The 14,410-nt window shown below is 36.5% G+C and overlaps 8 protein-coding genes across 8 annotated transcripts; 6 read left to right on the forward strand and 2 right to left on the reverse strand.

The window, feature by feature from the left end:
- Positions 1 to 261: 261 nt before the first annotated feature.
- On the forward strand, positions 262 to 2,409 carry FDP41_005166 (uncharacterized protein; the record flags this gene model as incomplete). Its single annotated transcript, XM_044708661.1, has 1 exon — positions 262 to 2,409. The coding sequence occupies one exon, from the start codon at positions 262 to 264 to the stop codon at positions 2,407 to 2,409; it is 2,148 nt and encodes a 715-aa protein (XP_044560552.1).
- A 73-nt stretch (positions 2,410 to 2,482) lies between these two features.
- On the reverse strand, positions 2,483 to 3,106 carry FDP41_005167 (uncharacterized protein; the record flags this gene model as incomplete). Its single annotated transcript, XM_044708662.1, has 2 exons — positions 2,483 to 2,637; positions 2,890 to 3,106. 2 exons carry the CDS (start codon positions 3,104 to 3,106, stop codon positions 2,483 to 2,485), a joined length of 372 nt encoding a protein of 123 aa, XP_044560553.1.
- Positions 3,107 to 3,287: 181 nt separating this feature from the next.
- FDP41_005168 (uncharacterized protein) lies at positions 3,288 to 5,477 on the forward strand (the record flags this gene model as incomplete). The annotated part of the gene is made up of 1 exon (XM_044708663.1): positions 3,288 to 5,477. The coding sequence occupies one exon, from the start codon at positions 3,288 to 3,290 to the stop codon at positions 5,475 to 5,477; it is 2,190 nt and encodes a 729-aa protein (XP_044560554.1).
- A 150-nt stretch (positions 5,478 to 5,627) lies between these two features.
- Positions 5,628 to 9,684, forward strand: FDP41_005169 (uncharacterized protein; the record flags this gene model as incomplete). The annotated part of the gene is made up of 4 exons (XM_044708664.1): positions 5,628 to 5,712; positions 5,774 to 6,667; positions 6,714 to 6,998; positions 7,064 to 9,684. The coding sequence occupies 4 exons, from the start codon at positions 5,628 to 5,630 to the stop codon at positions 9,682 to 9,684; spliced, it is 3,885 nt and encodes a 1,294-aa protein (XP_044560555.1).
- Positions 9,685 to 9,797: 113 nt separating this feature from the next.
- On the forward strand, positions 9,798 to 10,505 carry FDP41_005170 (uncharacterized protein; the record flags this gene model as incomplete). The annotated part of the gene is made up of 1 exon (XM_044708666.1): positions 9,798 to 10,505. The coding sequence occupies one exon, from the start codon at positions 9,798 to 9,800 to the stop codon at positions 10,503 to 10,505; it is 708 nt and encodes a 235-aa protein (XP_044560556.1).
- Positions 10,506 to 10,622: 117 nt separating this feature from the next.
- On the forward strand, positions 10,623 to 12,776 carry FDP41_005171 (uncharacterized protein; the record flags this gene model as incomplete). The annotated part of the gene is made up of 1 exon (XM_044708667.1): positions 10,623 to 12,776. One exon carries the CDS (start codon positions 10,623 to 10,625, stop codon positions 12,774 to 12,776), a length of 2,154 nt encoding a protein of 717 aa, XP_044560557.1.
- A 117-nt stretch (positions 12,777 to 12,893) lies between these two features.
- On the reverse strand, positions 12,894 to 13,256 carry FDP41_005172 (uncharacterized protein; the record flags this gene model as incomplete). Its single annotated transcript, XM_044708668.1, has 2 exons — positions 12,894 to 12,968; positions 13,062 to 13,256. The coding sequence occupies 2 exons, from the start codon at positions 13,254 to 13,256 to the stop codon at positions 12,894 to 12,896; spliced, it is 270 nt and encodes an 89-aa protein (XP_044560558.1).
- Positions 13,257 to 13,547: 291 nt separating this feature from the next.
- Positions 13,548 to 14,369, forward strand: FDP41_005173 (uncharacterized protein; the record flags this gene model as incomplete). The annotated part of the gene is made up of 1 exon (XM_044708669.1): positions 13,548 to 14,369. One exon carries the CDS (start codon positions 13,548 to 13,550, stop codon positions 14,367 to 14,369), a length of 822 nt encoding a protein of 273 aa, XP_044560559.1.
- Positions 14,370 to 14,410: the final 41 nt, after the last annotated feature.

The raw sequence follows: 14,410 nt of genomic DNA on the forward strand, positions 1-14,410 counted from the left end.
GTGTTCGAATGTGGAGTCTCAAGTCTCACTAATAACAAACCCATGACTATAAAGAGACTCCAGAGAAGGTGCATAATCCCAAATCATTGCAATGATGCATTTCTGATTGTTGGTATTAAACACATCAATCGTTGAATTATTATTATTATTGATATCAAAATTCATGAGAGCTTCTCAGGATGTGATGCATTCAATCATTTCCGAAATATTCTAAATAAGAAATATTTAAGAATACATCAACAATGTTTTTCAAGAATAAAAATGCTCGAAGATTTCCTTCGTGTCGCTCAGGGAGTTGGACTCGTATTGTTGGCCTCCGGTAAACGAAGTGCCAATTCAATGAAGAAGGCCACCTCTCCCTTCACTCTCTATCCACAATCTCCAATACAACAATTTGCTCATAATATTAAAACGATACAAAATGCTCCGAATCATCATGGAGTGATGAATTCATCCACTTTGACATCTTCAGCAACAATAACTTCCGAAACTCCAAAGTTTGAATCAACGAACTCTTTATCTCAAACTCAATTCGTGAATTTTAACGTTGAAAAGCAACAGGAACAGACCGTATCAAAAACAAGTAATATTTACTTTGATAATTACGGAAATTTTGCGTCATCATCAATAGACATGAAGATTGTGGAAGAACCTCAGGCACAAACACAGATCTCTGATTCAAATTTACAGTCTTCATCTGAGCCTAAAGATCATTTTAAGGCAATCAATGAAACACCATCATCGATAGCTACGAAACAAGAACAAAAGTTAACAAACACTACATCAACTTTATCAGAAAAATCTACAAGTGAGGATTATGGCTCGATAATGTATGAGGCACTTATGCTAGGTCAAGCTGATATAACAGAAAGGATGAAGCACAAGTCTGATAACACAGTTGCAACAGAACAACAGCAAGATATTCATACGAGTGAAGATGAAATCAAACTTCATGGTATCGGTTCAGGACTTAAAGAAAAGAAAGTTCCAACAAATTCAATTTCTAGAGCAATTCAGTTTGCTGCTCTGGGTATCAAAATTGGAGTCAATGCTGCCTTTTCTTCTAAAAAGCAAGATCAGCCAGAATCAGAAAGCTCAGAAAACATACCTAAAGAAGCCAACAAGGAAAAACCAAAATTATCTGTCAGTGATGTTTTAACAGAAAAGAATGCTGAAATTTTGGCTGACACTCTCTGCAAGATGAGAGGTGCAGCTCTAAAAATTGGACAAGTCATGTCCATTCAAGACGAGAGTACAGTACCACCAGTCATTCAAAAAGCCTTAGAAAAGGTGAGACATGCAGCAAATATTATGCCTCAATGGCAATTAGAACAAGCCATGTCTTCGCAATTCGGAGAAGAATGGAAAAGCGGATTTAAATATTTTGACATGAAACCAATTGCAGCAGCCTCAATAGGTCAAGTACATAGAGGAATTCTTACAAACGGACGAGAGGTTGCAATTAAAGTTCAGTACCCAGGAGTTGCAGAATCAATCGATAGTGACATTAGAAATGTTGAAAGACTCATGAAATACACAAACCTTGTTCCTCGAGGCGCTTTCTTGGATAAAACAATGGAACAAGCAAGAAAAGAACTATCTATGGAGTGTGACTATATTCGTGAGGCTAAGTGCCAAAAGAAGTTTAAAAAACTCATTCAAGAAGATGCTCTTGCTGAGAAGCAAAGAAATTATGTCACTGATGTTCCAATGAGCTGTTTCAGTGTACCTGATGTTGTAGACGAGTTCACCACAAGAAGAGTTCTCTGTACTGAGCTAATCAAGTACGGAAAGACAATTGACCAAATCAAAGACAGTCCTGTTGAGGTGAGAAATAAGGTTGCAAAGCTCCTCTTAAAGCTGTGCCTGAAAGAGCTTTTTGAATTTAAATTTATGCAAACAGATCCTAATTGGTCTAATTTCTTCTACGATGTAAAAACTGATACAATGCATCTTCTAGATTTTGGTGCATGCATGGAATTTCCACAAGAGTTTGTAGATCAATACATTCGTGTAGTGTATGCCAGCGCTACCAAAGATGTTGACACTGTTATTGACGCTTCTCGAAAGATGGGTTTCTTAACTGGTGAAGAATCTCAAGAGATGAATGAAGCTCATGCCAAAGCAGCAATCTACATTGGTGAACCCTTCTCGACTGAGGGTGTATATGACTTTAGAAGTGCTGCCATTCCAGAAAGAGTGACCAAGATCATACCAACCTTGCTCAGACACAGACTCACAGCACCACCACCTGTTACTTACTCTCTTCACAGAAAGTTATCAGGTGCATTCTTGCTTTGCAACAAGTTGGATGTTGCAATTCCATGCAGAGAAATTTTCCTTGATGTATACGAAAGATATATGGAACGAAGGGCAAAAGAGATGAACTCTCAAACCAATAAACAATAAGAGGTTTTTTATGAGTAATTGGTACTACCCTCGTGAACTGCACCTGCCAAAAACTGAGCTTGTAATTAAGTGCTTATCTCTTACCCAATCTCTTTCTCAAACTTCTTGTCTTCTTCAATCTTTTTCTGTACTTGTGTTTCTTCATCTTTCTGTGTCTTTTCCTTTTTACACTGTCCATTTTGAATGTGTCAATAATGATTGGTCTCATTGGTTTGTTCTTAGGAATCACTGGTATGATAAATTGAAAAATTAAAAGCGAATAATAATGAAGCAAAATAGAAAGTACAATGTGTGCATATGATGTATATTATTATTTCAATCCATATTGTACGAATATTTCCGCCAAAGTACCAATTTATAATAATGATAATAATTCAAGAATATGCATACAACCCATTAATTAAATTCCACCATGTCCGAAACAACAAAAAACATAACATTTCAATCTAAATCGACTGCTATTGCCACCATTCTACATACCTCCAGATACCAAATTCGATGATTCACTAAAATTCAAAACTACAATTTTGTTTGGTCTTTCTACAGGTTTGATAACATTGTTTTTGACTGGTATTGAAGGTTTCATAATTCCTAGAGAAAAGTTATTGCAGATTCCAAAGTAAGAAGGTTGCCGAGCCAACGAAACAACACTCCTCACAGCAGGGAGTGATGTGAATCGGGCACACAGCCTATTCATATTTTTTATTTTCTCGCCAAAGTCTTTGAGATGATGATGATGAAATCATGATGTGGGTGAGGTTTTTTGTTCCATACCAAGTAGCAGATAGAGTTTGGTCAAATGATTCATGAAATAATCTATCGGATGTAACGGTCAAGAACAAAATATTGCACCATCAACACATCATCAGCTTAAAAATATGCCTCCAAAGTCGAAGAGAAGATCAACTAAAAAGAAGACCCCTGCAAAAGCGTCTGTTGCTGACGAAGCAGCAGAGGAGATGGATGAAACACGATCGGATCATGGAGATTATTCATTAGAAAAGACGGAAAATATCAATGATGATGATAATATGAATAGTGATGATGATATTAATAACAACAACAATCATGAAGAAAAAGATGATACAATTACAACAACGCCAAAACGAGCACGAAGGAAACCAATATTTGATCCGTCTGATGTGAATCACTCAAAAGCAGAAAGTTCTTCCGTTGAAGATTTGGACGATACAGAATTGACTTCATCCGAAAAGAAAAGAAAAAGAGCAATTTCAGAAGAAAATGATGACGACACTGATGACGGCAATACGGTCACGGAGCCAATAGATTGGACAAACAAGGACGTTCTTGAAGAGTTGTCCATTGGAGTGCTGCAAGAAGAAGTCAAGAGAAGAAGCATGCCTATCAAAGGTAATAGAAAAGCTCTCATCAACAAGATACTGAAGTCAAACACAGATTTTGACACTGAGGACTCTGAGGAGGGAATAGAAACAACATCAAAGACTGTCACAAAGGGTACAAAACTAGTTTCCCCAGAAAGCGTTTTTTCAAAAAGCTATACACCTTCCAAAAAGTCACAAGGAAAGAGAGAGAAGCCATTTGATCCAAGAGATGCTGAGACATGGACTTTGGCAGAGTTAAGAGAATATTTAAGGGCTATTGGTATTAATGCATACGATAATAAGCAAAAAATTATGGAACGATACATGCCAACAATCAAAGCTAACCTAAGAAAGATTTATGGAGACAGTAGTGGTGGAAGTAGTAGTAATGCCTCCAGTAGTACGGAGACAGCAATTCCAAAGCCAAAACCACCGACACAAGTTAAAAAAGGAGCCTCAAAGAAATTAGCTGTAGAGCAAAAAGAAACTCCTAAAAAACAAACCAACAAAGAATCACACAAACCTCCCACAAAGAAAGACCAAAACAATGTGACTAGACAGGATGGTAGATTAAATCAAACAGTCTCAGAAAAACAGCCTACTGTCGATGAAGTTCCACCAACCTCTTTTCGTTCAACACATTCATTTGAAATAGTTGATGAGGCAATTGGTCCTACGATTACAAGATCCATGCCGTTTTTTGCAGATCCATCCATCCATAAATCATTTGAACTGAGTTATAGACGAAAACATTTAGTGCAGAAAGTTGATCAACGTCAGATTAATCCATATTTTTCCCAACTGACATCTAGTTACTCATTTATTTCCAACAGACGAACTAAGAAAACATTACCTGAAGCGTACGAAATTCCTGATTCTGAGCACACTATCAAAGATCCTGTGCTCGATCGAATAGTTAAAGAGGAAATGGAAAAGAATTCAAAAGATGATTTGTCACTTGTAAAATGTATTGAAGCATGCTCAGAGAAAGAAGATTTTGGAGAAAAAGAAAATATTTCTACACTTTGTGGGCTTCACAAATGCACATCACTGGAAACAATTATCATACAAGGTACTCGAATTTCTTCAATTTTTCCATTATCCAAATTGGAAAAGCTCAAGCAGGTTTTTTTGGCTAGAAATAGGATTGCCAGCTTGGAACATCTTCCTCCATTTGCTGAAACTGTTAATTTATCTTTCAATGTCATACGATCCCTAAGATTTCCTTCCTCCCTTTGTGACACTCTAGTATATCTAAATTTAAGTTATAACCACATGTTTGACGTCGATAATGTGTCAATAACCTCCATATGTAGCCTATGCGCCTTAAAAGAATTGGACTTATCTGGAAACAGCCTTACAGATGCCTCTGTAGCTCCCTTAGCAAACGCTAAATTCAAAAAGACTCTACAATCCTTGCGCTTGAACAACAACTACATTACAAATCTCTCATTCCTCACAAAATATTACAAGGTATCTGAGTTTTTATGCAGCTCCAATTTCATCCTTGATCTCACTCCTCTAGTTCATTTACGATCTATATCAGAAATATTTCTGGATGATAATCCTCCTCTCTTACTCTCACTACATATTCATTGTAAAACTGTTGATTGGGACAGTGTTAAACTTTCGGATGCACAACTTGTGGAATATCAAGCGAAAGGGCAGTCGAATTTACAATTCATATACATGCTTTTGAGAGAATCTGTTCGAGTTGTGGTATAGACTACATTTTGCGTCAAGATACTCTTTAAACATGATCATTGTAGGCGTCGTCAGTAGGTAGAGAAGGCTTGCACACGACCTTATTGGCAGCGTTGTATGCCAAACGTTTGGCAAGTGAAATAAAGCCTTTCGCAACAAGAAAAAAATTCAATGATCAACGCGACCTCTCTCATGAGCCCAGCAAGTGCTCATTCACAAAGTGCACCTATATTCTCGGAACAGCGTCATTGGTTTAGTAAGTATGCAAACTTTTGACGAATGAAGATGTTCAACGGTTTGAATGTGTAAAACATTAGAATTGGAAGCAAATGAAGAAAGAGTTTGGTGTTGCGAAATTATGCAGCAACCAACTTCACCATCGTCGGAGAACAAAAGCAACATGATGATTTATGGAAATGGAGTTTCAAACATTGTACATCGAGAGGACGATATAATTGTTATCAGTGACGATGGCTTGGTATTTAGATCTGACAATTCATTTACTAATAATCAACAAATGCCACAACTAAATTCGTACTACATTAAAAAGGCAGACTTGTGTAAGATAATTGAGGGAAATAATAATAATACGATTCTACTGCTTACAGGTGACGGAAAGCTGTTAAATCTCACTCGAGAAGACTTGAAAAACACTTCTCAAAGACAAATAATCATACATGACGAACGTAGTGGCGAACGAACAGTGACGACAAGGGAGTCGACGAAACCTATCATAGACTTCAATGTTCAATACAAACTATGCGGAATTGAACATTTCTATTTTAATGAAGGAAAAGTCACATCTGAAATTGTTGTGAAGGACATTGTTTTTGGAAAGTATCATGGCGTTGTACTCACTGAGGATGGAAAATGTTTTTCGCTTGGATTCAACTATTATGGATGTCTAGGACATGATTACTACACAAAAATTGTGGACACAAACATACAATCAGAGACAGTGAGTTACTCTGAGAGACCTTACTTTATTCAGACCCTCTCGAAATTTACTGTAAAACAAGTGTGTGCTGGTGATTTCCATACTATTTGTGTGACAGAGGATGGAAGAGTGTTCAGTTTTGGACTGAACCAGAATGGTCAACTAGGTACAGGAGACACAATAGATAGATACTATGCTTCCCCAGTTACAAAATTAATGAAACAAAAAATTGACAAGGCTACATGTGGATCACAATTTTCATTAGTGCTTTCGGGTATGTAACTTTGAAAAGAAAATTAACAATTATTTATACAAGATAGAGGAGGGACAAGTCTTTGGATTTGGAGCACCTAAATATCTCTGTCAAACGAATGAAGAATGTTGCAACCCAACCCTAGTAGCTTCTTTCGAAAATGTACCTATCGATGACATTCTTAGTGGATCTTATTATTCGATTGCAATATCAAGAAATAAGGACATTTTCTTGTGGGGAGAATACGCGCAAGGAAAGGCCCTATTGGAACCTGTTACTCTCAATCGAATACTACCATCTGATCAGACACTGTCTGCACTTTCATGTTGTAGCACATTTTTATATTTCTCAAGTATGTTTTACTACTACGGTTTTATGTTAACATGCATCATCCAAATTAATAATGATTTTAAACAGCCTCAAATACACTCTCTAAAACAGATATTTTGTTGAATAGTATTAAGGATTTAGAAATGAATGTAAAAAAAGAAGCTCTCATCCTTAAAGAGAGGACTCAACATTTAGTAACAATAACAAGAGAGCTAGAAAAATACTCTGAGGAATCTAAAGAATCAATCGTGTCTTTATCCATGAGTTATATGAATCTTGTCAACAACAGAAGTGACAACGCATTCACAGTTTTATTGAATAAGAGCAAAGAAATCTACAACTCTCTCATCTACTTCAGTGGAGATATGACAGAGATCAATGCAGCTTTGAGTTTGTTGAACATTCAAATCAAAGAGTGGAACAAGCAAAAGCATGAACTTTCATTCACTCTGTCATCCTTAATGAACAAGTATAATTCAGTTTTTCCAACGTCAAGCACATCAAACAGTCAGTCAGAGGCAGAGAAAACCGTAAGATGTTCTCTGAACACAATATTCAAACATAATACTTCTTCTGCTGAGAAGGAGGCGCTCACACAATCTCTAGACAAAATATATACATTTAGAGAAGTGGTACAGGATCAAGCGAATTCTACCAATGTCATTGAGGAAGCCTTAAACAATGAGCTTACTGAAGAGGATCTTGATTTTGACCAGTTTGACAAAGAAATAGAAATGCAAGCAAATAACTACAATTCAGAGAGCATTGGTGATGTTTTAGAGTCGTACGAGCAAGATTTCTTTTTGTGTCTTGATGATTTCACCTCCAGAGTGGAGGAAAAATTGAATACGATGTGCAAAAAGACTGAACGACTATTCAATAAGACAAATACCCTTAGTAACCATTTAAAAAATACAAGCTCCATTGTCAAAGACATTCTTTCTGTCATTGGAAAAGAAAGTGACGATAGAATGGTAGATAATTTAAAGCAAATTCTAGATTCTGTATATTTATTTCAGCTTGAAGCAAAGCAAAACAGCCAAAAAGTTAAAGAAAACGAGTTTCTCAAAACTGAGCTCGAGAAATCAAGAAAGTTAGTTGGAAGTATGGAACTAAAAAACAACGACTTGCAAGCCCATATCGAAGAACAAGCTAGAGGGCACTCGGAGCTCTTAAAGCAAATCACTCTATTAACAAAACAGGTACAAACATTATCCTCACCTAAAGAACCATCTGTTAATACGTCTGACTCTTTCTTGCAGTCGATAATTGAGAAACTAGAAGAAACAAAAGAAAATCTTCATAATGAGCTTGGCGCAAAAAACAATGAAATTAGAGAATTAGAAAAGAAGATCAGCAATATGGAACTCAAATTTAATCAAGAGCGTTGGGAGAAAGAGACTTTATTGGAAGAAAAGGCGAGAATGCAAACGACTTTAAATAGCACGTCAGAACAGCTCTCTCAAGTGGAAAATGACAATCTAAAGCAACTCGATGAAATATTATCCTTAAAGACACTCATATCCAATCTTAAAGGAGGAATTGAAAACTTGTTATTCCAAATTTCAGGCGAATTGAAAAAATTCCAAATTGAATTACCACCTGTAGAACCTAGCTCTAGAATCGAAGATTTATTTATTAGCTTGAAACAACACACTCGATCTCTGATTGACTTCACTGAGCAATCGTTGGGTGAGAAAGAAATATTACGAAAAGAGCTGTATCTTCAACTTTCAAATAGCTACGGAAAGCAGAAAGAAAAGACAGAGACAAAATCAAAAGAAAACAAAGACATGAACGAAAAGATTCTTTGGTTACAGGCTCAACTGTCAATTAAGGATTCTGAAGTGAATAGTCTCAAAACTAATTTAGAGTCCATTCATACAGCATGTGAAACCTATGAGGAAAACTACAAACAAATGGAAATGAAATATTTGCATGAGAAAGAGGAATGCCAAAAGAGTAGGCAAGTCATTGATGATCTAAAGGAAAAGCTTCGAATATGCTCCCTAGAATACATGGATGTGCGAAGTGCATGTGAGACCTTAACCTGTGATCTCGCCGAAGCAAAGCAAGAAAATGAATTTTTGCTTGGAGAACTTGAAATTTATGTTCAACAGCTGAAAGAAAGAACAGAAATTTCGTACATGCTTGCTTCAGCGCTCGATCAACAGATGAATCAAAAAGCAACTGTTTCCAAGCTATTCTCACAATCAAAGAAAGAAATTCATGAAATGAATAACCTTCTTACCAGGAGTAGACCTTCCGAAGAGTCGGGACAACTTGCCAACATTAGTATTCTAGAAGAGCTCTTTGAATCCTATCCAAAATCACAAACCGAACATCCAGAATCCACTTCCTCCAATATACTCACACACTGTGATAATAGTCGTGAACTCGAAGACTATTTGAAGCATCACTTAGAAGAACATTCCATTGTTGAAGACTTTTCCGTATCGAACGCTTTTTTAAAAGAAACCAAAACCAAACTGCAGTCGTTCATGACGAGCACACAAACCTATATTAAGGATTTGGAGAAGGACATTTCGTTCATGAGAAACACCATGCAAGACATTCTCAATCATATTGTCTGTGCTACCACGACGACTGCAACGACTACCACGAGCCATCCTCATCATCCTCATCATACAACACCACCTTCCTCCTCTAACACGACAATAAGTGGAAATAGTTCGTTTCGGCCGTGAATCCTCTGAACACACACAACACTTTCTATCTCTCTCTGCGCCGATTGTTCAGACCACGAGAATATCGCGATCTGAATGCGATCTGAAATTTACGATCCATTTCATCAATAAAAATGCTCAACGAGAAAAGTTCAAGCAAATTGCTTCGGAAAAAGTCGAGCAGTAGACTTCCGATGTATGGAAGTAGTAAATCCAATTTAAAATCTCAAAGCAATATTGAACATACAGTGGCTGAAAAAGTCGATATAGATTTTGGGAGTGATATTACCGATGAGGAACTCTATCAAAAATTGAAGACAATTATTAAGGGGGAGAATGCAGAAGAGTTGCTGATGCAAAAGAAGATATGCGAAAGAATCGCAACATCCATGAACGAGAAATATTCTCCCGAGTACATTGAAGAATGGAAACAAATTAATTTATTTCATTATAAAAAAATACACCAACTAGGAAGTGACGTTAAAGAAAATATGACTGATCTGAGTACATACATTTATGATGTCATGGCTTTTAAAGATATTTTGATTGAATATCAGCAAGTCCTCCCCTATAAATTATTACAAGATTTTATACTGCTAACATCTAGACTGTACAGAAATCAATCTGACCTATTTTGGAATTTGAGCGAATTTATGACCTATGTATTTAGTCCCGACCATGGGGTGTGTAAACAAGCGAAAGATATTTCCCAGAAAGACATTAATTATGATTTCTTTTCTATGAGACAATTAATTTATCAATATATGGAGGTTAAAAAAGAATTGGAGATTTCCAACACCCAACTTGAGGATCTACGAAAACATGCTGAGTCAAGTACGTAATTTTAAACAGCATATTTTGCCTTAGCCAAGTTTGTAGTAATAACCAAGCGTTTTACCCAGCTGGAAAAAGAAGTCGAATTTCTTCGTGCAGAAAATAAGTTCCTAAAAGAAAATACAATGAATGTTGAAAACCAAACAACTAAAATATATAATGAATTGGTTGATGCTTTTGTAAATAGCCAAGAGGCACTCATTAAGGAAATAGAAAATGATGGCACATCTACTGACGAGTCTGAAAACATCAAAAACAGCAAGTCCAACGAGGAACTTCGAGAGATGGGACTGAAGCTAGATCATGAATTGAAAAATGCTTACACTAAAATATTGAATATTAAGGATATGCTAGATACCACTCTATCTCAAGCAACTAACCTAAAGGCAAATGAGACCAAAGCATATCAACAATTACAAGCAATTTCTGTTCAGCTGGGTACCCTCGCCAAAAAATTTGACGGAAAACTTCAAGAATCCGTTATGACAATTTCAAAAGAAATAGATAAGGCACTTGAGAAAAAGCTGAAAGCAGCTAAACGAGACCTCATGCAATGGAAAGCGTTTAACAAGGACGTTAATTCAAAGAATAAGATTCGAGAGCTTCTTGTAAAAGTAAGGGATGAAGTAACTACGCTGAAAGACCAAAATGATCAAAAGGAAGATCCTGATCAATATCTTAATGAGTACATTTTGAGACTCGATTCTTACCTGAAACAGCTAGTCTTGTTAACCACACCTAATGATTTTGGAAGAGTGCCAGATGAAACAAAAGATGCATCCAAGACAGGAAACACTGATCTCAAGAAACCAATTCGCCAACTCCAGCAAGCACTTACCCAAGTTAAATACTCAGAAAAAGGAATTAGCAAGATGACCAAAAAATTACAGAGTACAGCCAATCTTGCCGCGGAAAAGAATGATGTCGCCAATAAGTCATCAAAGACAGCATCCAAACAACAAGCAGTAGAGGAGGATAGTGAAAGTGATTCCGATAGTAGTGACGAATCTGTTGTCACAGTAGATTCGAACGGAGATTCAACGTCAAAAGTAGAAAAAATCATTAAGGGAATTGAAAAAATTACCGAAGATAACAAATATGCGGTAAACGTTCAAAGAAAGATTCAAGAGTTAGAGAAGAAATACATTTCGAAAATACAAGAACTCGAGGAAAAGGTAAAATCTTACGAAGAAACAAAGAAGAAGCCTCTTCGCTCACAGTCATTCCTAAAATTGGCTCCGTCAGACTCTGTCGCGAAAGGGTTAACAGTGGAAAATATCAAAGTGCCAGCTTCTACAACCAATGCAACTTCTGCATCACATGGCTCTAATTTTGATTTTGATAAGGTGAAAACGCCACTAAGTACGTCTAACGTGACTACCAGTAACTCCACCACTATCACGTTTCCTTCCAATAATCCAATTTCTCCTTCTCCAACCCCTCAAGTTACAACGACTCCTAATCCAATAATCAGCGAAACAGTTAAGGGAGGACAAGAAGCAGCCAAGAACAATTCAAGTGAGGTCCAAAATAATTCCATTTCTCCAACTCTAAACAATGTTGTTCTCCAACAAAGTCTTGATTCGACAAAAAAAGCCAATGTGGACATAACACCAACCATATATAGAGTACCACAGCCGGTAGATTATGAAAGTTTTGGTGTCATCCCATCAAAGGATCCATTAATTACCAATACCTCTTATGCTTTCATTCCTTCTCCTTTGACGTCCATTAAAATTCAAAGCTCGAATGGCCAGGTGACAGATGAAACAAACAAGATGACGAACAATCCTCTTGTTTCACAACTATCTGGAGCTAGTTCAGTAACAAATCGAGATAACATGTCCATGGGCAATGGCAATATGGACGGAGAATTTAATCCAAATATGTCACATTCTACCGATCCAGAAGATCTAAAAGAATGCATTCAAACTCAAACCATACAAACTCCAAATCTACCTTCAAGTACTGTACGAAGAAAAACCTCTGATGAGGATGTTGTAAAACCTTCCACACCACCACCTCCAACACATCCTCCATTGTCTCCTAACCCCTCTACAAAGAAGCTCAAAACAAAACGAGAAAAGAAGAAATATGAGCCACCTGAAGTCAAGGAAGAACCAAGCGTTTTTCCCAATGAATATGGCATTACAGCCGAAAGTGTAGCCATGCTACCTTTGATAACATCACTCATTCTAGATGATCCTACTATTGTGCAACAAATTCAAAAACACCAACAATCAAAGAAGAAGGAAAAATCATCTCTTCCATATTTGTAGAAGAAAGCATCTTGGTTTTTCGGAAGAGTGAATTTTGCGATTGTTAAACCATTTCATGTAAATATTTGGCAGAATTACTCACTGATTTAAATATTTAAATTATTGCTCGTAATAAATTTATTGGACGTATCTCTTCAGAATATTGATTCGATAATCCTTCTTTTCGATTATCTTTTTCAATTCTTCAATTTCCTGTTTGTTGTAGTTTGGTAGAAATATTGTAATTAGTGAAAATTAATATTAATCATGTCTCCGAAGAAATAGATTCTATTTTTCAACACATACCTTGTCCTTTTGTTTCATCAAGGCCTCATATTCTTCCTTTTCCGTAACAATAGTTGAACGGATCTTGTTAAGTTCATCCAGTACAGCCTGATTACTTGATCCTAATTTCAAATTAGCAATCTCTTGTTGGAGTTGTTTAATTTGATTTTCAAAATCAGTGGCTTTTCGTTCGAGTTCTTCAATTTTGTTGGACATTTAGATTCAAAGATGAGGTGATGATGTGTGGAGAAGAATTTTTATGTGCGAAAACAAAAATTGAGCATTTTCAAACGCAGCATATGAATCCCGAATATAATTAGATTATCATCACTTGTTTTTATTGGACCAACAATAATTATTATATACTGCAACAACAACACGATCATGGTATCATTAATTTCTGGGTTATTACTCATCGGAGTCGGAACAGCCCTCATCAAACCACAAGAAATTCCCAAATTTGCAAGGATATTCGGAAGGTTTTGTGGTAAGAGTCTAAAGATGATCATGGAGGCCAAAGCAACCCTATCAAAATCACAAGATTCAGAAGTACTGCGAATGAAAAGAGAATTTGATTTCATGATGAGTGAAGTTGCAACGGTGCGAAGTGAATTGAGGAAAGGTTTGAATATGAGAGGAATCACGAGCGGAATGAGCAACACTAATCAACAACAACAACAAGAACAACAAACACCAATACATGATATTTCTCAAGAACAACAAGTACCAGAATTTACTACTCGGAACGATAGTACTTCATCTCTCAGAATGACGAATGAAAATAACGTAAATTCACAAAGTGTTCAACCACAGAATCATTCGGAAGCAAAGGGAACACAATTTCTTCAGCATGATCATCAACAGCAACAACAATCACCAACTTTTAACAATTTCACGCCTCAGTCCAATCTTAACACTCCTCAAAATCATGGAACGAGCTCTTTTTTCATAGCTCAATTACACGATCCTTTTGTACAAATTACAAATAAGAAATTGATACAAGAAGCCTCCTTTTCAGCAGCATTTGCTGAACTACAACAATTGGAGCGAGATGGCATTGCCAAAGACCCATCACTGAAATACTTGAATGTTGATCCATCGAGAGTGAACTCTTTTGATTACGACTCATTTCCGCTCGCATTCAGCAAAATACAACCTAACCTTAGAGAGGCTCCATTTAGCGTTGTCGAATTTGGTCATCAACCTATGGAAGGACTTTATGATGAAACTAGTGTTGGTATTCGAACAGAAGTCATGGGTGGTGGAGCCGATTTCGTTTCAATTAATGTTTTGGAAAGTCTTGTCGCAAAGAAAAGATCAGAGATCTGAAAATTTAAAATAATTTATAAATTAAGGTTGATAGATTCGAT

This window comes from Naegleria fowleri (genome assembly GCF_008403515.1).
Source record: "Naegleria fowleri strain ATCC 30894 chromosome Unknown tig43, whole genome shotgun sequence".
Taxonomy (NCBI): Eukaryota; Heterolobosea; class Eutetramitea; order Acrasida; family Naegleriidae; genus Naegleria; species Naegleria fowleri.